General features: G+C 45.9%; 1 protein-coding gene across 2 annotated transcripts in view; it reads left to right on the top strand.

The window, feature by feature from the left end:
• The first annotated feature begins 1,265 nt into the window (after positions 1–1,265).
• Positions 1,266–22,875, top strand: part of ABCA1 (ATP binding cassette subfamily A member 1) — a 72,514-nt gene continuing 50,904 nt past the window's right edge. For both annotated transcript variants that reach the window (XM_026049921.1, XM_026049922.1), the window contains exons 1-5: positions 1,266–1,327; positions 7,811–7,957; positions 12,463–12,556; positions 15,914–16,055; positions 16,949–17,067. In XM_026049921.1, coding sequence (XP_025905706.1) covers positions 7,892–7,957; positions 12,463–12,556; positions 15,914–16,055; positions 16,949–17,067 — 421 coding nt within the window. In that variant the 5' untranslated portion in view covers positions 1,266–1,327; positions 7,811–7,891. The remainder of the gene's footprint in view (positions 1,328–7,810; positions 7,958–12,462; positions 12,557–15,913; positions 16,056–16,948; positions 17,068–22,875) is intronic.

Genomic DNA, 22,875 nt, shown 5'->3' on the forward strand with positions numbered 1-22,875 from the left:
GGAGAGGTAAGCCGAACTGTTTCTTGAAGGACTTAAGGCCACAATGGTAATTCTGAGCCAGATCTTTCAAAACTTATCATCCTCCTGCCCTTCATTTTTTGCAAAGAAGCATTCTTTGCAAAGTTTACTGATTTTTGAAAAAATCCATCTGCTTTTTCTTAATTTCCAGGTTATACACATTTAGAAACCTCTTACAATTTTGACTCAATAACTAGGATGCTGGATTTCTGCCCCAAAGTGACACTGGAAGAGCTCCAACTCTCAAAAGCCCAGACCTTGCTTTGCATTTCCATAGTACCTAGTGTGGCAAGCAGAGCCTGATACTGGTTTCTGTTGCAAGACGAGCAATTTTATTAGCAGTAGTTAAAATAGGTGTTTTCCCTTGGCGAAAGGCCCTTTTCCACCAATTGTCTCCACTCTTCTGCAAGGTTGTGCCGCCAMCGAGAACAAAGAAGTCATTGGCACAACGTGCTGTGTGTGCCTGCATCCCGAAGGACCCGGTGACGGAGTGGGATGCTGCATGTCTCAGTCTTGTCCAGATGGGAGACAGCAGATCATTTCGCGGAATTCCTTGGGAATGTTTAATTGGTTTCCTGATATTTTGCCAAGACGCACTGAGAACTCTTAGAAAACTTGACATCGTCCTCGAGGAGGGAAACTGTGAGTCAAAGAATTTTGTTAACAGCGTGAAGCTGTATCTTTCCTCCGGTCTACAGACACTTAAAAAGTGCTTCTGTCATATATTATTTAGAAGGCAGACACATGACCCTGTTGCTTTTTATTAGTGAGCACTGGAAAGCAAGACCTGGGCTTGCTTATTACCAGTCCTGTGGCCAGGCAGTCAGCGTGTGTATATTGATGTGAACTAATAGAAGATATTGCCAAATATTACCACCCAAGCCGTAGTTGTCCTAATTAGATTCTTGCCTGCTAACCCAGCAGCTCTCTGTGAACAAAAGGGAGTCCACGTAACGCATGTGGCTCAATCTGGGTGAATTTTGAAGGGAGAAGCACTTCCTGTTGACTGCGTTTTTATATGTAATAGGAAACTTGCTGTCTGATACATTTATTTGGCAAATCTGAGATACGGAAGCCATGGCAGGGATTACAAAAGACTTCATTTTAGTGTCTGTGTCACTCAACTGATAATGATCGTGTGTCCCAGGTGTCCAGCTGTGGGTTCAAAGCTCATCTTTCCACTGCTGATCCTGCATTGCTCTACCCGTGATTGCTACAGAGTCTAACAGTGTCTAAACCCGGAGACAGATACATTTGAGATCTGTTTGTTATATTCTCATCTCCCCTTTAGCTTTGCTTGTGGCCTCAGGTGAGTTGCTTCAACTTTGTATTCTGCTAATGCTTTAACATACCATCTTTCTGTAAGTGCTTCAGGCTTGTCACGTTAAAAAGGTGATTTTTAAAGAACAAAGTCAATTTCATTCTTGAAGTATCATATTTGAGTGTTTTTCCCTCTTTTCTAGAGCTTAAGTAGATTTGATGAAGTTCTTTGACATCCTGAAAGCTGGTTAGAGATGTGAATGTTCAAAGTTTGTTCCTGTTTGGAAGGCTTTACATGAGTTGTTTTGACCACAGAATAGCCRTATACTCTTCCTTCTTTATGCATTGACTTTTCTGCTCTAGTTAGATCTCTTGCAAGCAGGATAAATAACATTTTTGTTGCTGTTGTTTTTGTTGTTCTCAGCTGCTCATTATGTAGCCTAATACCAACAGAATTGGGATTAAAGCTATTTTTTCCACTTCCTTTAGTCTCACTGAATTTGTGTTGATACACAGGACTTTTCCCTTTCAGAGGAAAATGCTGGAGGAAACCAGGAGGTAAGATTTGGGTGTCCTGCAGGGAAGTGGCCAAGACACCAGACCCTGGTTTGGGCAATCTGCAACTCTCGACCTACTCATCTGCACCTCCATTCCCCAAATGCCCATCCAAGCTAACAGTTTCCTGATGTCTTTGTTTTTTGTGAGTCAAATTGTCAATTCTTGATGCAGGGGCTCCTGCCCCACTGCTCACAGCTCTGAAGGGGGCCAGCTCTCACCTGATGGCATGCGGAGCGTGTGGGACTGCGTCCTTGGACCTGGGCTTTGCAGAGCTGACATGGCTCGTGATACTGTTTGCTCCGTAAAGCGCAGCCTGATACTGCCCAGAGGAAATGAAATGATAAGATATTCCTCAGTGTTTCCGAAGAGGACTGTGTTTCCGCTCAAACCCAGAGTTCTTGCTTCACTTGTTCCTTTTCTTTCAGGGAGAGGCTCTGATTTGATTTGATATATGCGTATCCAGAGGCTATTGGAGACAGGCAGACGTACAGCTTTTCATCTGAGGCTGAATATTTACTGCAGGAGTCTGCGTCCGCTCTTAGGGCAGGAACAGCACTGGCCCAAGGACTGCAGACCTGTGCCATGCCCTGGAAATAACATTTCTGTCCTCATAAGGACACCACCTCTGGGCTGATGTGCTCTGTGGCTGCTCGCGGTGTGGACAGCTGCCAGAGATGGAGATTTTTGTGATGTGGAAATTTGTCCAACAGAGCTGGACAGAGGCCACTGCACAGACTTCAYGGAGGCCACTGAAGCTCCACCAGCTACTAGCAGTTTTAGCTCTGTTGACCAGGGCTGGATTAAGTTAGTGCTAGAGATGAAAGCTCTGCAGCCGCTTGCTGGAATACTGAAAGGTTCCAGTCACATAGGTTTGATAAATTTACTTTGTTCCCTGTCTAAATAGTGATTTCTTCTCTAGGGGAAAGGTTTTTTTGCCCCCAAAAGAAGGCAAACAGCTGCATTGTTTGCAGAAAGCTGCTTTTGAAGGCTGTTGTGTGTTTGCTTAGTACAGACACCAGGAGTGGGGGTGGGGAATTGATCCTGTGCCACTCCAGCATTTTTCTCTTAAATTTTACAGCTGTAAAAATACAAAATTTTGTATTTAAGATGGGTTGGGTCTGGACATTCCTGGCGTATTGGCTAGGAGACTTTCAGCAACCATTTTACTTCCATGTAATGGTGAAGCACTGATCTATTAAGAAAAGATTTGTCAAAGTGTGCGTTTCACTGTCAGCACTYGCGAGGCTTGTCTGTCTCTCTTAAGAATGACTTTCTGGATTGCTTTCAGATGGAATTGCAGCTGTGTATCTCCGGATCCCATGTGGGATTTTGGCAAGAGGGGGAAATGTTAAATGCAGGGAAGCCTCTGCAAAGACAGTCTTTATGACCCATGTGCTTTCTCTTCCGCATGGACCCTGTGCTTTGATGGTGCCAAAGGACACTGTGGCTGCTGGTTTCAGCCAGTAAAGAAGGTCTTGACCTGCTATTAAAAAACTATTTTTAAAGGAAAGCAGGTGCCTTTGAGCCAAATCRAAAGTCACACAACCTGCTATGTTCCTTCTGTGTATCCTCTCATGTCCACTGATTCTGCAGGCTAAACGTCCTCCGTGATTGCAAGGGCAAGCCTGACCCCAGTTAAGAGATAGAAGGAGGCTTTAAGTAAGATCTGAGAATCTTCTTGTTTTTTTTTTTTTCTTTTCTTTTAGTGCAGGGGATTCAGAAAACTTGAAACAATCTTAGGAATCAGCATGCTACGGCTGCACAAGTTTTAAGTGGCGTGTTGGGTAGAGCATGGAGGGACCTTGGCATGCTGGATCTCCACCATGTAACAGACTGCTACATATCAAATTGCCTCTTGATCCTTACTGTACCTGAGCTTTTTGGTCAGTTGAATGCTCACTGCCCTCAAACCGTGTGCAATATCTACGTGTTGCATGAGATATACCTGGATTCATGACCTAACTCCAGCCACCCATTACTTGCTTCATTTGCCAGTTAGCCTTTTCTAATGGCTCCTGTTTATTATCAGTGTTAAGGTGACAGTTAGAGGTAGTATGGTATGGTATGGTAGACAGCTGCCAGGTGTAATTCTTAAGCTATCTGCAATCTGAGTCTCCCCCAAGCATGTTCCATGTGGTCTAAGTATGCAGCTGTGCTGCACATGTTGATAAAGAGGTGGAGACTTTGAAGCAAAACTGGACAGAATTAGATTTCTGGTCAGCAAGAGCAGTAGTTACGTCTCCAGTTAAGTCTCACTGGAGACTTAAAACTGCTGTGTGTAGACCTGTAAGAAAACTTGCAGTGCTCACACAATGAAAAAGGTTGTGTATAGCCAAGGCCTCCCCACAACTCGCCTGCCCCATTTGCTACAGCAGAGGGAATTGTTCCTATTTTTACGGAAGAAAAGCAAGATGACACAATGTAAAATGTCAGGTCTGGTATAAATCTCCAGTCTCTTCTGCAGTTTTTTTACATAACAGGAAAATTTGTTCTACAGTGGCAAATTCATGCAGCTTATTTTGTTGAAGGAATTGGCAGTGGTGCTGCTTTACATGGTTTTGGGTGTCAGGGCTGATCACTGTGATGTACCCTTGGCTCACAAAATTTTATTTAGGTGACATGAAAAATGTTGCATAGGCAACTGGCTGATCTTTGTGGGTTTTGGCCCTGCAGTGCTAAACGGCAAGTTCGATTTCAAACTGTGTTGAACTTCTTGGACTGGGCTAAAATGGTAACAGAGATAGCCTTCAACAACGACTGAGCAAAGAGCACTCGGTCTGTTCAGCAGTTTTCTGTGGCTGTGGTTTGTAATTCTCGCCTCCTGAGAGCCAGAGGAGCAACTGAAAGGGTCTAATCCACCTGCATCGAGATCCTGCAGGGCCTTAGTAAAGGTTCAAGTGGATTTAGTAAGCTTGTGCTCCAAACAGAAAGACAGTGAGGCAGGATGCATATCTGAACACAGCATGGTGTAAGAAGTGCTCAAGTTTGTGCTCCTTTTGCCCTGTCCATACTGCAATAAGCAGGTCCTGCTTAAGGCGAGGACTTAACTAGTGGTGTCAACATATGAACTCTCTGGGCCAAACTTTATGGTCTTCAGGCACGCTCCTTGCAGGTCAGTGTCTTTGCTTGGTTTGGAACTTGTGTCCAGACAAGCTGATACTATCTGAAGGCCAGCACGTTTGCTCTGTTCCCTGAGGTTTAGCTGAACTCYGGGAAGCTGGAATCCAGGCAAATAATCACAACCAAGTCTTCCTGGTTCCACAGGTTTCCACTCATCAGCTGAGGTGTGATAAGTAATCAGATATGTGCTTTTATCTTCCTACAAAGTGCTAGGGCAGTATGAACCTTACAACCTCTATAAAAAAAGGCTGTATTTTGGATCCTGGCGACCATCTACAACTGTGGGCCCAAAATCTGGAGCAGAACCAGTTGAACCAGCTGCCCTGTGACAGGGCACAAACATCCTGGACTTTTCTGAATTTTATAGTGCCTCTGGGTAGCATATTAAAACAACAGATTTGGGTATATTTCTCTTGAGAATGCCTAAAGTCTCTTACTCTTCCCTGCAATCCTGTCTGCTCTCTTCCTGTATCACTTTACATTTGCAGGTTTGGATCTTTGCTCTAAAGGTTGGAAAGGACTGAGAATTACCTTGTTGCAGAGTTATGGGCAGTATTGGGATGGTGATGGGGTAGAGGATGGGTGCTCTGAGCAGCCTTCTGAAATTCATATCCACTCCACAGTTACCTGTGATTGCAAGGGCCCCATTCATTCCTATGTGCTTAACTTCTCTTATGGCTGCAGGGGTGGACTCTCTGGGATGAAGGCTTATGCTCTTCTTGGGGTGTTGTGGTGAGCAGGGCAGAGCAGACAAGCTAGTATCCTTGCAGGCAGGACTTGAGATGAACCATTCACCTGGTGTTTTATGAAGGATTTTTCCACCAAGGTATTGGTTACAGAGCATCAATGTCTCTTCAATTCAGGTGCAATGAGTAATGATCCAAGTTACTTTTTGGGTCTCATAAAGGAGATGTTGCCAGGTGACCTAAACCAGGTTTGAGTGGTTGGAGGAGACCAAAGACAGGGTGGAAACAATCCCTGCTCAGATTCTTCACTAGACAATATGTTGGTAACAACTTAAAAAATTTAATCCTGATAAGCAGAAGAGATATTGCAGCCCCCCATAACGAGTCAGTGCGCATGAGCTCTGCAAGTGCGTGTGCAAAGTCCTCAGAAGTGGAGTTTGTCCTTTGACATTGTCGTTGAAGAACATGGATGTGCCTTGTACGGGGACGTGCTGCTGGTCTGCCAAGTGCCCGGCTTTCAGGATGTCTGGGGATTTGCTGTCTGCCAGATGTGCTTGCGGCTGGAACGTCTTMGTGCCAGGGTGCTCCAGCTTGAGAAAACAGGGGCACTCCTGTAACATCAGATGTCCACCTCTGAAGAGGAGCATCTTCAGGCTGAGGTCACTTCACTGAGGTCTAGAAGTGCCTGTCAGGAGTAATGAGCCTATGTGCTCAGCTGCCTTTGCACAGACACGAGGCTTGTAGGTTTTTTATTAATACATTAATTATGTAGTCTGCTGTTGTCTTTGCTTCTCTACATTGACATTAAGAAGCTGTTGTCCTGTTATGATACTATAGTATAATTATCTATGGAACTTGGCATAATGGCTCTACTTGTGTTTGTTAGTCATTAAGGATTTTTTTTTTTTTTTGGGTAAATGAAACCTATATTATAGAACAATAATGTTAATCTGCAAGAACATTGTAGTAATGGAATTTAGTTGTGGAAAAGAATTAAAGGTTTGTGCTGTGAATATTCATTAACTCAAAGCTTACATCCAGAATTGCCTTTTAAAATTATCTAGTCTTAATGTATTGTTGGTCTAGTCAGAGCATTTCCTGAATAAATCCTACGTACCTAGCTCTTGAATTTTGGAAATGTTTTCAATGCAGTCTGCAATCAGGCATGCAATTCTGAATCACAGGACTAGGATAGTGGTATGTGGGACACTAGAATCAAAAGCATGTGTGTTCCCAGTTTGACAGATGTTAAAGGGACTCTTCGTTTCCTTGGACCAGTTAGCTGTCCTGTTAACACTGAGCTGCCAACAGAGAGTATTCGGGAGCATAAATCAGAATTAATTCAGTGTGGATTAGTTAAATTCCTGAGTAGACATTGCTATTCAGAACAAAAATGCTCTTAATCTGAAGTGGCTTAAACTCAAAAGTGGATCAAGCTATACCAGATTAATTGTGGAAAAAAATGGGATTTAATGAAATTTAAGTAATCTACTCTGAATTCAGATCTTTTCCCTGAAGTGAGCCTTCCTGGAAGTGTATGTGTACCCAAGCTTATACCATACATATCAGGAGTGGCTATGTATGTATGTATATGTATGTATGTATGTAGTATGCTTTTCAATCCTTTATGCTTTCTCCTGCTTTTACAAGCAGGAGGCCGAATGCACCCTGGTCACGACAACTTTGGAGGCCAAGTGGCTCYAAGACATGACACTGACTCTACAGCAATTTTCCGTCCACTTTATCCAAATATGAATGGCTGCAGGGCATTAGTCACCTGCCTTCAAGCAGATGAGCATTTGTCCCTCCCTTGTTAAGTGCATAATATTTTCTCCCACTACAGTGATGCTGACTCGACTTCAAAATTATGTCATTCCTAATTTGGCAACAGGTTTTTCACTCTTGTAAAAGCAGATACAAAAATAAACTTTAAAAAAATAATGGGGTGAATTGTGTGATTCAGCCTCAGTCAGATGGCCTCCGTATCAGCTTTCAAAGCCTATGGGTTTTGTTTGTTCGTTTTCTTCTGGGTTGTTTTTGCTCTTGTATTTTTGGGGTCAGGAAGGCAGCGGGATTGTTGCGTTGAGGGCAGGCTCTACCTCTCACATCTTCTTTTTCTTTCAGTCCTAACGCAGCTGTTTTTTTCCCCTCCAACTTTTGTCCCGCAGTTAATGCCCAGCCACAGTGTCCCTGCTGTGTGCTGCCACTGCTGCTGCACAAAGGGAGCTGCGAGGAGCTGGTGAAGAAAGATGGCTTTCTGGACACAGCTGGGGCTGCTGCTGTGGAAGAACTTCACCTACAGAAGAAGACAGACTGTAAGTATTATCTAGTGGCATATTCTGTTTGTTTGGTCAAAGTTTTGACTTAATCATGAAGAAGAACAGGGAAAAGGCCCTGTATCTTCACGTCTTGCATCCCGCGGTGCCTGGGAGAACATCTGGTCTCCCCTGTCTATGGAAGGAGCTGATGCAGGCCCTGCAGAGAGGTGGGTGGGATGACAGGCAGAGGGCTCGGAGGTGTTCCCGGCTCCTGCAGGGCTGTGGAATGCCGCTGCTCGGGAAGCCCTGTCCCTTTGCAGAGCTGCTGCAAGCTGCTGTAGCTTCCCAGCTGCTGCAAGCCGYGTTAGCAGTAAGGAGACCTGGCCGTTTCCTAACGCCAGCGGTGTTGGGACATCTGTTGGAGCAAGCATTTTCAGCCTCTTTAATCAGGGAGAGAAACCCAAGCCTGTTGTGCAACTTTACAAGAGGAGGTATGGCTGAAGTGACTGACATGAGACATGTTCTAGCATTCGCGGGGACACAGGTCCACGTCACTGATGTTTTCCTGCCACAGTGYGATCTGGTTAGATCCAGCTCTAGCCTCAACATCCATTACCACTATGGAGCATACCCAGCTGTGACAGGCAGTATGCAATGTGAACCTGTGAGCATGAGGACAACACATTAAAATACTGGGGATTTCATTTCTTTTTGCATGAAAGACACCTTTCAGGGTACTATTACTGCAGTAGACAGCTAAAGCCAGGCAGAACGTGCCATTCCCCTCTGGTCTTTGGGGATGGCTGTGGTGGATGAGGGGCATGGGCTCGTGCAGAGGAGCAGCCCAGTTAGATCTGACCTTGGGGAGGCATGAGGAGGGAATGCGAAGGGAACATGAGTTACCGAGGTGGTGAGTGGAAAGCTGTCTGTCCGATAAGCTTTCTGAACCCTGCAAATGTCAGGGCTTCTGCCAGCTGGCCGGGCCCGCGCTGTTTCGGACACTTGGTCACAAGGTGGAGGTGGCTATCATGTTCACCGTGGAGAGGGTGGACGAGGCCCTAAAGCCTTTGCTCGAATGTCTGGGGCTCGTAGGACTTGTGTCCAGTGAATCCAGAGCTGGATTTTACCCAGGCTGCAGTGGAGCTGGGAAAAGTCCCAAAACTGGCCACGGCTCCTGAAAATGTAGACAGTTCTCAGCTAAGTAATTTAAGTTCTTAAAGGCAAAGCCAGTCTCTTCTGCCCTAGGCTTTCTCAAAGCAGTGCATCAGGCCTGAAAGCTGGTTGAAGTGGGATGGCTCTAGCCTAGAATGTTTTGTGAAAGTTAACTGTAGGCTAGTAGCTGGTAGGCTGGTAACAGAGGTGCATTCACATCATTTGGCAAAGCCCAAAGAAAAGCAATGGGCAGAGTGCATCTGTCAGTGCGGAACACCCTCTGGCTTGTATTTTGTCATGTTCTTGGATCTGTTTATCTATTTCTTGGTACTTTCTGGCAGCTTCAGTATAAGTTTCCCATCAAGTAGCCCATAAGGTATGAAAGAAAGTGCTAATGATCCATTATATACAAAAACTAYCAGTCAAGTCACAATGGAAATCTCAAGACAGCCTCTCTTTGTATTTATTTGTGTGTTTTATGTCTCCATGGTTTTTCTTATTAGTGGCTCCAATTTGGACTTCATCTGGAATATCAGGAAAGGAAGGCCATTTAAGAAAAAATGTCATGGAAATAGTGGGATATCTCTTCTTGCCATGCTGCAATGACATTCATTGATTTGCCTTGCTCTTTGGAGACCARTGTCCCTCAGCTAGGTGCCATCTGTACCTGTTGAGGATGTCGTCTAGAAATTGCCTAGTCCTTTTTCCTTTTCTCAGGAGAACTGTGGGCTTTGCTTCCCGCTGAACCCTCTCCTCAGCTGCTGTGAGCTTGAGCCACATTGCGAAAACTAGGTTCAAAGCTCAGCCTGACGTGTGCAACTTGAGCAACAAATTGCTTCCAACAGCACAAATGTATTTAGCCACTATTCTGGAGTGGGGGGAAGGAGAGAACGGGGGGAAAGAAGGGAAAGAAAATCATGCTCGTGGGTGGGAGTTGTGTAGAAATGCTGTGTTCAGACTGAGTTGCCCTCATTCACTGCCTCTCCCTCCACCTCAGCGTGGAGGTGAAGATCAGGCAGGGGCTGCTYGTGGCTCCCTGCGCGGCACCTGGACGGTGAAGCTGGGGAGGGTGGTTGGCAGCGAGATGGGGCTGGTAGATAGGTTAGTTCTTGCTCAACAGATTTCCTGTTGACACAGTGAGGATCTCAACATCTAATGGTATCCTGCGTCGTCAGCCAGCTGGTTTAAGTTGAGCGTGCTTCAGGGACTAGCCTGAGCAAAATTACGAGCAGTTTATTAGGAGCCAAGTGCCACCGTATGCCAATGGCAGGTTCCTGCTTGAATTCCTGATGGGCACAACAGAGCAGTCCATGTTCTGAAGGTTCATGTTGCTGCTTACCAGGATGGTCTGGTATTTGCAGGGTAAAGCAGCAGGTGAGGGGATCTGGTCTATAGTATCTAGTTAGTATGAACTGTGGTGAGGCTCATTCKTCTGCTTGTAGTATCACAGGATCCTCTGCAAAGGCGACAGTGGCTGAAAAGCCCTGGTGTAATGGCTGTCAAGTGATGGTCAGGAAGCAGTAGGGGAAGGAACTTACTGAACTTTAGGRAAGGAAGAGGATTCATTTCTCGTTGAACAGAACCAAGGGTTGGCTGAGGAGTCCAGGCACAGAACTTCACTGACGCACTGAGTTTGACCCTGTGCAAGCCCTGGTTTCAGCAGCAGCAGCCAGGGTGCATCTCCATGAATAAGGAATCAGAGCCGTAATGCACCCGCYGTAGGCTTGCAACGTGGCCACTGCAAACTCTACCTGTCCTCCCCTAGCCTGCTGGTCTGGGAAAGACGCCCGGTGCTTGTGCATAGCTATGTGGTTGTGCATGCAGCAGAGGAGCAGTGCGTGCAGGTGGCCAGGTTCACCAGCAGGGCTGCTTGGGCATCACCCTGGACCAGCAGCTCCGGGATCCTGGGACGGGAAGGTGCAGGCAGCGTCCCGTGCTGTGGGGTTGCTGTCCCTTGGCAGCCAGATCCCAGTTCAACACGGTGATGAAGGAAGCAGGTCGTCTTAGTTAGGAGCCCCACGTGCCCGCTGCTGGGCTGCTTGTTGCACAAGCAGAGGTCGGACATAACTGAGGCATCTCTGTGGTGTCCTACCCAGTGGCTGTTATCAGAAGTGCCTGTGAGACTGATGCCCAGATTTTGCCCCTTTTGGATCCAGTTACTCTTCTACTGTATGTCAACCCTCAAGGCTGTCTAAGGTTGCATCCTGAATGTTTTTCTTTGCTGGATCAAGTGATGTTTGCTTTCACATACCATTTTTTTACTGTGTGATATTATCCTGGGTCACCTGAAGTTGCTGCTGCAAGTTTGTGTATAGAACCCTATGCTGGATGTCAAGAACCTCATTTAGCTGCTACTAGTTTAACACATTATTTAGAAGGATTATGTCCTGAAGCAGGGTGCGGGTCCTATCCCATTGGCTTAGGAGAATGGCATAGGCATTTTACTAGAGAAGGCAGTGTTTTCTAGGAAAAAAAAAAAAAAGTTTAAAAAGCTGGGTTATTTCACTTAACTTGACCAAGAAAACACTTAGGTTTCATTCCTGTTTTTTTTTTTTCCTTCCTATAGATAGACATTACGTATGTTTAGGCAACACTTTTGGGAGGAGAGAGGAGAGGGAATATCTGCTGGAGCTCAAAGGCTCAGCCTGAGACCCAGCAGCTCGAGGCTGCAACACTGTTCCCACAGGCTTCTGTGGGATTTAGGGCATCTCAGTGAATTCCCCTGTGCTTTAGCTGCCTGTATAAATAACACCCTCTACTTAATAATAGTCCTTTCTTGTATCTTTCTCTAGTCTCTCTAGGTAACAGAATTCTTTATATCATTACCTGGCACTCACTATACAGGTCTGTAAGAATCCAGACCAGTGGGTACCAGCCTTTGAGAAAATACATACATTAGCACAAAGCAGTAATTAGGTGTAAGCTTAACCTTAATACAATACTTCCACAGCAGTGAAATAAAAAAAAAAAAAAAATGCATAGCTGTGCCCTGGCACAATTTTCATCGTCTTAGCTAGTGCAGAATTACAGTGGTTTAACATAAGGATGATGGGGTGCAAATACTTTACACATATGTCCAAAATGAGGCCAAAAATTCACAAAATTGCTGGGAAGATATATTAGAAATGATTTCCCTTCCATACAACAGGCTGAAGTGAACCCCCAGATAACTTTTCTCARCCACATCCAAATTAGTCCTAAAATTTGCACATATTACAAAGAAGCACTCTGTAATTCTTAGCAGCGTGTGAACTTGCTCAGACTTCTTGGTCATGGAAGTGCATGGGCAAGAGGATGTGACACAGCACTCGCAGAATCCCTCCTGCCTTGAAAGTGGATTGTACTGGAATCTCGGTTTTGTCCCATTTTTTAGCTATGACATATTAATACCTTGTCTTTATTGTTTCCAGTTTCAGCTGCTCATCGAAGTCGCTTGGCCTCTTTTTATCTTCTTCATCCTGATCTCTGTAAGACTTTCATATCCGCCCTACGAACAGCATGAATGTAAGTACCCAGCACAGMAGCTGCACCCTGTATGGTCACTGTGTCGGGGGGAAATGGGAATGCTGCAACTGCCAGGAAACAAATAGCAGGGCTCAGAGTCCCATATCTCTGTCAGAAAAATTCAGGGAAGTTTTAGTGACTCTTTTTCTTCCACCTTGGAGACTGCGGCTAGCTCGTGATGTGCCAGCATTTTACACCACTTTCTGCTGCATTCACTTTAAACGTCTATAATACATTTATAGTGTACATCAATAATAATTATAATGTATAATATAATGCACATAAAACACATTTATAATGTATTAGCCAAGAATTTGCTGTGAAAGTGTGGTGAGGGTACAGAACCAAAGCCTTCTTTCTCATTTTTAGTTTGCACATGACTTAGCATAAAGGGAAATCAGTGTTGAGATCAGGAAGGAAGGAATCTAATTTCCAAACAGYCGGGATGTGGGCTAATGTATTGCACACACTAGAGAATACAAGAGCAATTCAGTTCTTTCTGACTGTAGACTGGCTCTTCTGTTCAGTAGATTCAGCAGTCACTCAGTKTGCTCTTTACATTGGACACACTGCTCTTTTATCCTCAGAGGAAGGTARTTCCTTACGACTATCTTCAGGCCTTTTACATTGCTTGCCATTTGCTTAGGACAGCTGGCTTGCTGATTACCAGTATCCCACGTCTTGTGGTGATGGGTGGCAGCCTCACACTGCARTTAGCTGACTGGGGAAGAGCGCTTTGTTTATCTTTCCTTTACCTGATTATTGCAATGTAAGGGTTAAGGGTCAGCACAGCGTGATCCTGGAGGGCACGCTGAGGTGTTTCACTCTTAAAACAGGTAAAGAATTAGCTCTACAGCCCTGACCCTGCAGTTCTCACTAGTGACTGGGGCCCTATGTGCTGCTTCCTAGACCTTCAGGCTGATGGGCATCTTTGCAGAGCTGCAGTGTTAATGTTTGCAGTTTCCTGTTAAGCTTTGCCGGTCCCATTTTGTGCTTAGCTTGTTTTCTATAGTGCTTGGCAGGCAATGGAAGCTCCCCAAAGTTAAACCTGATACTTTGCTGCACGGCCTCTGAATGGCCTGTCCTTGATTGGCCTCACTGCAGGTCTTCCTCTCGACACCCTGTATGGACACGACACTGGAGGGAAGCAGAAGGAGCATTAAGCCACCTGCCCAGCTGGCACACGTGTGTGCAGGGCCTCAGTGGGAGCTCTCCCACGCCGTGGGAGTGCTCCCATAAACCGGAGCCCAGCAAGAGCTGCCTTGTCTCAGAGGTGTTTAGACAAGCCGGGTCAGCCATTAGCTTCCTCATAAATCCTCCTCTCCGGCGCTGTGTGTCATAAGCAGGGTTTTAATTGAGGCTTCTTCCACCTGCAGCGCTTTGTCCTTCCTATTTACATGCGCTGATGTTTTTCCTGCCGTTTCCCTGTGTCAGCACCAAGAAATCTAAGTGTGGCATCTGCTAGCGTGTTAACTTGTTTCTTTAATGGTCGYTTATTTTCAATTTATCTAAGCTTTTCAGACTAGATGACTAAATTCTTTTTTCTAAACCTGGATTGGTATATTGAATACTCACTTGGTGACAGATGTAGATCAATGACATACATACATATATTTCAAAGCTGAATTTTTAGTGTGGATACTGGAAAGGAGTCTTCAGTTCGTGGTGAACTCTGTGGCAATGCTATGGATGCCCTCAGGGAAATGGGATTGTTATCCACAGTAGCAGTGCTAATGCTGTTATGAAATGACTTCCAGGTGATGCCTGATTGTAGGAATAACTGAGCAGCACAGAGGCATGCAAATGCTTTATAACCTCCAGAAAACCTCAACATTTTATTGGTATGCTTTTGAATTATGCCACTGTAATATCATTATTTCTCAGATAAAACTTGGGAGTTCCATTTTTCTGGGGATCAGACTTCCTACTCAGGATTTTCATTTGTAACTGCCTGGCATAATTTCAGCCTTTTTCTGAAAACACGGGGGGAAAATAATGCTAACTGCTAGTTATATGGCTTCCATCAGACCCAGCCAAAGAAGGCATCTCAAAGCTGTTGAGCAAGCCTGCTGCCTTGCATACTGTAGAGCTTGACTTTTTGCCATTCTGGTGACCCTTAAGATACAAAAAAAAGGCAGTTTGTTTTGCAAAGAGAACAATACAGCATGTTACTTTAAGTTCTGCTGGAGAGCTAGATGATTGCAGCAATGTTGCTGAAAAGGGTGTGCAGATATGTGTCCCATATCAGATGATTCCTGCTTTCCTCTAAGAGAAACTACCATTAAGCATTTCACTTTATGTAGAATATTACCATGGTTTTTTTTTTGTGTGTGTGTCCTCATCCTCTTTTCATATTACATTTGTTGTTTCTTTGTTGATTTCTTACTTACGTAAAATAAAAGGTATGGAGGAGGACAGGATGCTTTCTCTCTTTGAGAAATTTTAGGAGAGGAATCTGAATATTACAGAATGGATTTACTCTCTTCTTCTACCTCCATACARCAATAAAACAAAAAACAAAAAAAAAAGTCAAACCAACAAAAATGAGCTAGGAACCAATAGTCCCTTAGTCCCCTGTGCACTGCAAACAATGAACCCTCACTCATTTCCTGCACCTTTTTCCTGAATAGAATTCCTGCCCTTCTCCTGGGAGGACTAAGCTCCCTGTCTTCTCCTCACTCAAGTATTGTGGGAATTCTGTAAACTGTTTTCCTCCACTGGGTTTGGTATCTCTTTCAGTACCATGAAAGTTGCCTCACAATCAAATCATTGAGTGGTTGTTTTACAGAAGGGATATTTAAGAGAGGCTGTGTTTTTTTCCTAAGGTAGCAGTGAGAAAGTGAATTTGTGCGCAGAAAGCGGAGTGGCAGCTTATCTTTAAGCTATAGGGTGACATGAAGGAAGGCATTATGCCCTTATCTTTGGAGAGCAGGGCATTCGAAAATATCTTAGAAGCTGTCACGAGGAGTTGATGTTCCTGCTCTAGCACTTCAGCAAATTTTAGAAGACAAGAGTATGGACAGTGAGGTGAAACTTAGGCAGGTCTTTGCTAGTGAGGCTTAGATTCCAGTGAAAGGGCTTAAAGTGGGTAGTTGGGAGTGGTAGGAGCTCTGAAAAGCTTTAGGACGGCCTGTGGACCAAGTCATTACCGGACAGCAATGCTGTCCCCCTTGGATAGCCCAGTGTAGGCTCCTGTTGATCTGTGTCCCTTTTAGCTGGTGGAAACACTGCACAGGACTGAGTTGAGATACTTTGAAACCTGAAAGGACCAGATGGAGATATCATGTGTCTTCACAGCCCAGTTGCTGATTTAATGTCTTTCCTCTTTGTTTTGTGCGTTCTGGTGTTTTGCTTCAGGTCACTTCCCGAACAAAGCCATGCCCTCAGCAGGAACACTGCCTTGGATACAGGGGATCATCTGCAACGCCAACAACCCCTGCTTCCGCTACCCGACCCCCGGCGAGTCCCCCGGCATCGTCGGCAACTTCAACGCCTCCATGTGAGCCTGCCTGCTCTTCCTTTGCCATCGCCCCTGGGGAAGCAGATGGGAAAGGGATGGGTAGAAGTTACCTCTTCAGCATTCAGCCCCACATCACTGAGGGCTTTGCTCTTTCCTTTGCCTCTCATTCTACTGTTACTAAATTCAAAGGGGCAAGCAGGGAGCCATGGTCTGCATCAAATCTGTTGTTGAGCAAATGCTTGAGCAAATCACATGGGGTGTCCCTCAGTTCAAGCAGGTGAAGCTCTTGGTGGGTGAGGAGCTTGGCCTGGGTGAGGGGCATCTGTTCCCTTACCGAGTGTTTAGCATTTGGCCCGTGGAAAGGGGAAAATTCAGCTGTGTTCCCCAGGGAGAAAATYAAGTCCTGTTTCCCTAATAACCCGCTGAGATGTGCAGTACGTAGTGAGAGATGGTCCACGAGCTAGTCTGTGYGATTTTCGGTGACAATCCTTCCATCAGTGTTTTCCAGGAAGCTCCATTTATAGTGATTCTCCATATCTTGCTGTGTTCAAACAGTTATGCAAAAAGCAAAATTAAAGGTTTCTGCAACCTGGAAAAGCATTTCAAAGAAGCAAGGGTGTATTAAATCACCTTGCTTCTAGGGGGAAGCTGTTCACAAGCGTCAACCTCCATCCCAAGTCCTCAATAGCTGCTTTCAAACACTTGGAGATTCCCAGCACGACTTTGTTTGGCCTCACATTAGAACACATCTTTTACTGGGCTCCTTAGATAGCCCCGGGGTGGTGCCTGAACAAGGGGACAACTGTGCTGGAGAGGGCAGCGTCATTGCTGGAGGGAGCTGAAGTTTGGGATGAGGATGCAAATCTGTTACAGGGCTGATGACCGCTGGTTGTTTTGTTGTTTTTCTCCCTATTTCSCATCTGCTCCCCCAGTGTTTCCCGCCTGTTCTCGGATGCCAAGAGGTTACTCTTGTACAGCCAGCAGGACACAAGCTTAAAGGAGGTGCAGATGGTGCTGGGGAAGCTGCGGAAGCTGAAGAGGTCTGGCTCAGGTAAAGCGATGGGCATAAGTGCACGTTTGGCAAGAGACTCCTGCTCCACTTAGCTGCATGTGTGCCTCTAATTTTCCAAGACGTGAGGGGGAAAGCTCAGCCCTGCAGAAATGGCCTGAGCTTTAGGCTGCCTTGAGCTGCTTGGGTGTAAGGGAAAGGGGAGGTCCATAAGGCCAAGAATAGCAGCTGCTTTGGATGTGAAATTGCAGTCCTCAGCCTGCTGCCATGGGTTATGGTGCTGAAGGTTTCTCCAAGGAATCTGAGTGTGTTGGTGGGAAATGCTGGTTATTCTGCTCAATCACCAGGTATTTTTGTTTGTCTACAACTGCGTTGTGTTGGATATTTTTATTGTCTGCCATGGCTTAGCAGGAGCCTGGCAGGTTAGGAAAAAGTTCTCTGCCTCGAGGGCTTGCACACCCCTCTTGCTGCAGTGGGTGACCACCTTCCCTCCTGTATTTCGTGTGGATCGTGTGGTCTGATCCTGCCTTGTGCACATGGTGAGGCGGCTGGTGTTATGTCTGTTGCACTGTAAATTTGCAGCAGAATTCATCTTGAATCAGCTGAACTCACCTTAATGCAAGATCTGCCTTTGTCATGGGCRCTCTTGGCGAGTTTTTGGGACTTGTCTGCTCTGAAAGATGATTTCTCTTGGCACCTGTGTGGTGCTGCCTGTTGCTGGGGTAGGAAGCTGATGGTTTAAAAAGTAATGCTTGCAGAGCTGGGGAGCAGAGCCATCAAATGTCTTCACCTACTGCCTTTATCCGCTCTATGTGAGTGGAGCCCTTAGGTGTGGGTTATATTTTAGCACTTGGTGGGAATTAGAGTAAGCCCCTAATTTTACAGCTGTGGTGCTCCAGTAAGCTCTCCATCTGATTATTACCCAGGTAGGCTTCGATAAAGAAAATATTTGACCTGGTGTGATGTGAGTAATTTCACATGTGTGATGTGGACTGTGCGTGCTTAAAAACAGAGCAGGTGCCTTTACTGCCTTCCCGGGATTGCTCCGTGCATTGGAGGTCACTGAAATAAATATCATTACTGACAGGTTGGCAGGTGCCTGCTGGGTGCACATGTACAAAAGAACCATGCAAAGGGTTTTTCTTGGATGTGTAACCCTCCTCTCGCCCTTCAGGGCAATGCAGACTCCAGATGTGATTGGATCTGCAGGCATTAGCACTGTCTAACGCCTGTTTTCATTGCTTTGGGTGACACTTTATGTTATATCAAAGGACACCCTTTCTTGCTGGGTGGGCTCGACATCCTCTTCACTAGGGCTATATATAGAGTCACCTCTCTCTTTACTCGGAGAACTGGTAAGTAGAGTTGTCATCATTTTGGCTAAGTCTGCAGTGGTTTTAAGATGGAGAGAAGATGTGAGCCTTTTGCACAGTGACAGATGATCAAGGCAGCCAAAATGAACCAAGATGACCTTATTGCTCAAGAAGAGATTTACTGCACATTRAAGAGGGCTCTTCAAACTCCTCCTTGGCTTAAGTAGGTGGTCTTGTTGAGGGCAAGTCCTCCCTGTGTGAACAGTGGGATCTCTTGTTGCCAAAGTGCAACATTTCATGCCCTACCGTCTGCAAAACGTCTGCTTTTGAAAAGTTGACTAATGGCATTTATGGTGTGACTAATCAGTCTCCATCTGCCTACCACCAAAGCCGGGAATATTTTCTCATGGTTCTGGTACGTCTTTACAAATGGCTGGTGACAACTGTCAAAGGATTTCTCAAGCCAGTCTTGAGACTCCTTTGACATGGAGGAGAAGGAAAGGTGATTGAACACTTCTCTGYATGTACCTGAAGATGGTTGAAGTTTTCTATTACAAACTATCCACTTTTTCTAGAAAACCTTGGCCTTGCTTTTCACACCTAACTATTCTGCCATGACAGCACAGGAGAAACTTTATTCCCATTGGTGGATGCAGAATTCATCTCTCTGTAAATAGGAAAGAAGTACCTGCAAACTAACTGTAAGAAAGAGATGAGTGTTTGATATTGACATACGCAGTGAACACCAGACATGGACATTTACGGAAACTCGTGTCAAAGTCATAAGCCGAAGCTGTCATTGCTGGGAAGGTTTAAGGGGGAGGAGTGATTCCAAGAATCCCGCATAGGGAGCACTGTAGTAGCCAGAAGTCAGCTGGCTCATGTTTCTCTATAGAATAAAGACTAGCAGATTGATTGCAAAAATAAGCCCCAGACAAGCACATCAAAGATCATATTTCCATAATAAAGCGTTTCAAATGCGTGCAAGAAGAAATCAAGTCTCTGTGTCTAGAGAACGACAGTCTGCCCATTGTTGGCATGACTTGCAGGGAACAAAGCCTGTTTGTCCTCCTCATGACATGCCCATTTAGAGTGTCCAACTTGGGTGTCCCTTCTGCCCACTTCTTGCCTGCCTGATTCACTCTCCGACAGCACGTGTGAAACTCCATCCTCTAATCTCACAACTAATCTTAGGACAAAGAGGAAGACGAGATCTAGTGAGCTGTCCTATGTTCCAAAAACCCGTGTTTTTTTATGGTAAACCACTCCTGTTTTTACAGCATTTTATTATTATTGTCAGATAAGCTTTTCCTTTAAAGAAGAAAATGTTTGGGTAACACTGAGAGGAAGAGGGAACAGAGGCACYCAGGAATTAGTGACTTGTCGCTAGTGGCCCCTCCAGAGCACACTGGGTGCACTTGCCTTCCTGGGCGAGGTCTTGCACCCATGGTGTGATCATAGATAGCATTTGCTTTGCAGAATCTGAGCCATTCCCCTCCGTAAATCCTTGTCTGACAGGGGGCTTGCACACTTCAACCTTAGCCATTCCTGGAGCAATGTGCAGTGCTTCCCTGTGAGGCCATCTGTCTCCAACAAGACTGGCCAAGAAAATGGATAATCCGGACGTGGTCTTCAGGGTGACTTCGCATCCAACTCCTGCAGTGTGCTGGAGTTACCTAGAAAATCCCCTGTGTCGGTGGACTTGGGTGCTTTGCTTATCTACAGTAGCTGTAGTTGCATTTTCAAATGCAGCTGTTGCATTAAGCTGCCTTAAGCAAGGGATGTACACACAAGGGAGGGAGGCTTGGTTTCAAGCCATCAGAAGCTGATTGCATTAAGATGAGTAACTAGGTCTTTGCTGGGAAAGCTTGTGTGGAGGGTGCAGCTTGTCTTCTAACTCTGTCAAGACCTGTATTCCTTTTCTCATAAACATAACTATCAAAACCAATGGGGGAAAAAGCCACTACCATCTGGGCATCGCAGAGGGACCTTTGGAGATTAGATTCTTCCTTACCAGGCGCTCCTAGCAGGTCTGGTGAATGCACCAACTCCCATGCACTAACTGGCACCAAGATTTGTTTCCTTAGAAACACAGGAGCTGTATTTGCCCTTAATAATTTACTTTCTTAAGGGAAACACAAACTAGCTCGTCAGATGCTGCTAAGAGTGAAGTGTGAGAAGTGCCTGGATCCCCTTCTGATGGCAGAGTTTCCTTCAGTCACTCTGGGGTATCCACGCAGGCAGTAGGGATAAACACCAGATACATGCAGAAATCCAGGACTGAAAGGATGTCCATGAGAGCTCCTTGGCTTGCCTTTATGCAAGTATTTCCCTATTTAGTAGCAGGTTTTGTAAAGCCTCCTCTGCTCCGGCTCTTGTCTAGACTTGAAGCTATCTGGTCAGACAGACCTGGCTTTGCAGCTTGTGCTTCCCATTTGGGAGCTATGATAAGTGGTTTTTTTTTTTATTTTTTTATTTTTCCCCTTTCTTCTTCCCCAGTTTTGCAGATCATGCACGTCCGTGCTTGGCTTCAGGCGTCTTTATCAGCTTACGGAGCCTTTTCCAAAGTCCTCAGACTTTTCAACTCATGACCAAGGTGGGACTGTTGGAGCTGTCTGCCCTGAAGCTGTTGCTGTCCTTGTTCCTTCCTTGGCAGAATAGCAGTCTGCATAGGTGCCTTATCCCTCTCTTCTTCTTCCTCCCCTGCCCACAGACCTTGCTGTCCGTATTGTCTGGTGGTGGTGAAAAATAACTGTGAGCTGCAAAAACTTCTTGCTCTGGCATGACAGGCTGACAGTCTCACACTCCTAACCAATTTTAGCAGTATAATTAAGTATAGTGACAAGCTTGTATGCTGAAAGAAGAGGACACGCTGAGCCATGAGGAAGGGAGAAATGCTCAAAAATAAATAACCAGGTACTTTTACAGGTGCTTGCAAGTCAAGTGTTGCTGCTGAAGGCACCAGCTTGTACCCTCAGGTTTTGTGCCAGGTCTTGTTGCACTCCTTACAACAAGCTTTGCGTGAGCCGCAGCAGCGCCCGGGACAGCAAGTCCCAGGCCCTGGGGACAGCGCTTCCCAAGGGTGCCGGGGCTGGCACCCGCCACGATTTGGCTGCCTGCTTCCAGGCGCTGCTCTGCTCCGGCCCAGCAGTGTTTTAGTGGAGGAAAACGTATTTACTACCAGTGCGCTTTCGTTTTGCGTTAGGTGTGTGCAGGTACAGGTTGCTGTTCACTCTGAACCATGTTTCCTTTACCCCGTCCTCCTCCCAGGTGTTTTTCTCTGCAGTACCGTGGAATAATAAAAGTCAGTGGGCAAAATTAAAAGTYGCCTTTGGTGGCTGTTGCTAACGATTGCACAGGTAAGCCAATCTGGCCTGTATTTTCTTTGTATCTCTTAATTTTCAGTAATCCCAATGGGCATATTTCTGTTATCCCCACCAAAGTGGGGAGTCATGGAGTACTTCACTACTAGTGGAGTACTTCACTGCTTCACTATGGAGTAGTGAAGTAGGCAGAGGGAAACAAACACAACTCACAAAGTTGCATCAGGTCCCAGGCCCTTATTCTGCATGCATGCCTGTCCTCTCCCACTTGCCTGGATTAGTATTGCTGGTGGTGCAAGAGGAGCATCCGCTGAGTGGCATCCTCAGGGGTGTTGTGCTGCAGAGACAGGAATTTGCACCCTGAACAGCCAAAACAAACAGTGCTACCCCTGCTTGAGTGGTTGGAAAAGAAACGACATAGGGATGAACCAGAGCCCTGGGAGAGGCTGCCTGCTGGCATGTGTCCTGCTTGGGATTACCTTGTGCAGCAGGAAACAGGATGTTGTGCATCAGCTGCTAGATGATGCTAGGGTGATGCCTACTTAAGCCCTTCTCCCTGGTTCAACTTAACCTTCTTCAAGTAAACACATGGATTATCTCTCCTACCTGCCTGCCTCTCCCTGGTTAGACTGGTGTCCTCCTTGTCTTCTCCTGGGAAGGATCTTAGCAAAGACTGACAGCCTGGAGCACTTTGCCAGGTAGCCTTTCCTTCCATCCAGAACACAAGCAGACCCCAGCAAGGTGGTATTCCTGCCATTGCATGGAAGCATTGGCTTCCCAGGGTGRTGCACAAGTCCTTGTCCTTCCCTTGGTGCAGGGAGAACACCAGCAAAACCACTGCCCTGTGCCGTGGGTAGGGGGTCTTAGCTCTTAAGGACAGCAGTGGGAGGGCTGCATGTGCCTCTCCTTTAATGCATCTTCGAGGGGCATTACCACTGCATTAGCCCTTGAGAGGGTGGTCCTGGAAGCCTCTGGAAATGAGCAGCCTGCTGCTGCCTCCCAGATATTTGATGTACACAGACCCTGAGGGAAACCTAGGACCGGGGCATGGGTCATCTCCACTTTGGATATCTGCTAGGAAGAAGGAAGTGGAAAAAGAAGCTGTAGAAGGCAGTTTGCTTTCGTGTGTGTCGCGTTGATGAGGCAGTCAGAGAGTTCAGGTTGGTGTGCCAGGCTTGTCCAAACTTTCCTCAGTAGCTTATTCTTGAAATCAC

This window comes from Nothoprocta perdicaria, unplaced genomic scaffold (genome assembly GCF_003342845.1).
Source record: "Nothoprocta perdicaria isolate Ctin4 unplaced genomic scaffold, notPer1 scaffold_63, whole genome shotgun sequence".
Taxonomy (NCBI): Eukaryota; Metazoa; Chordata; class Aves; order Tinamiformes; family Tinamidae; genus Nothoprocta; species Nothoprocta perdicaria.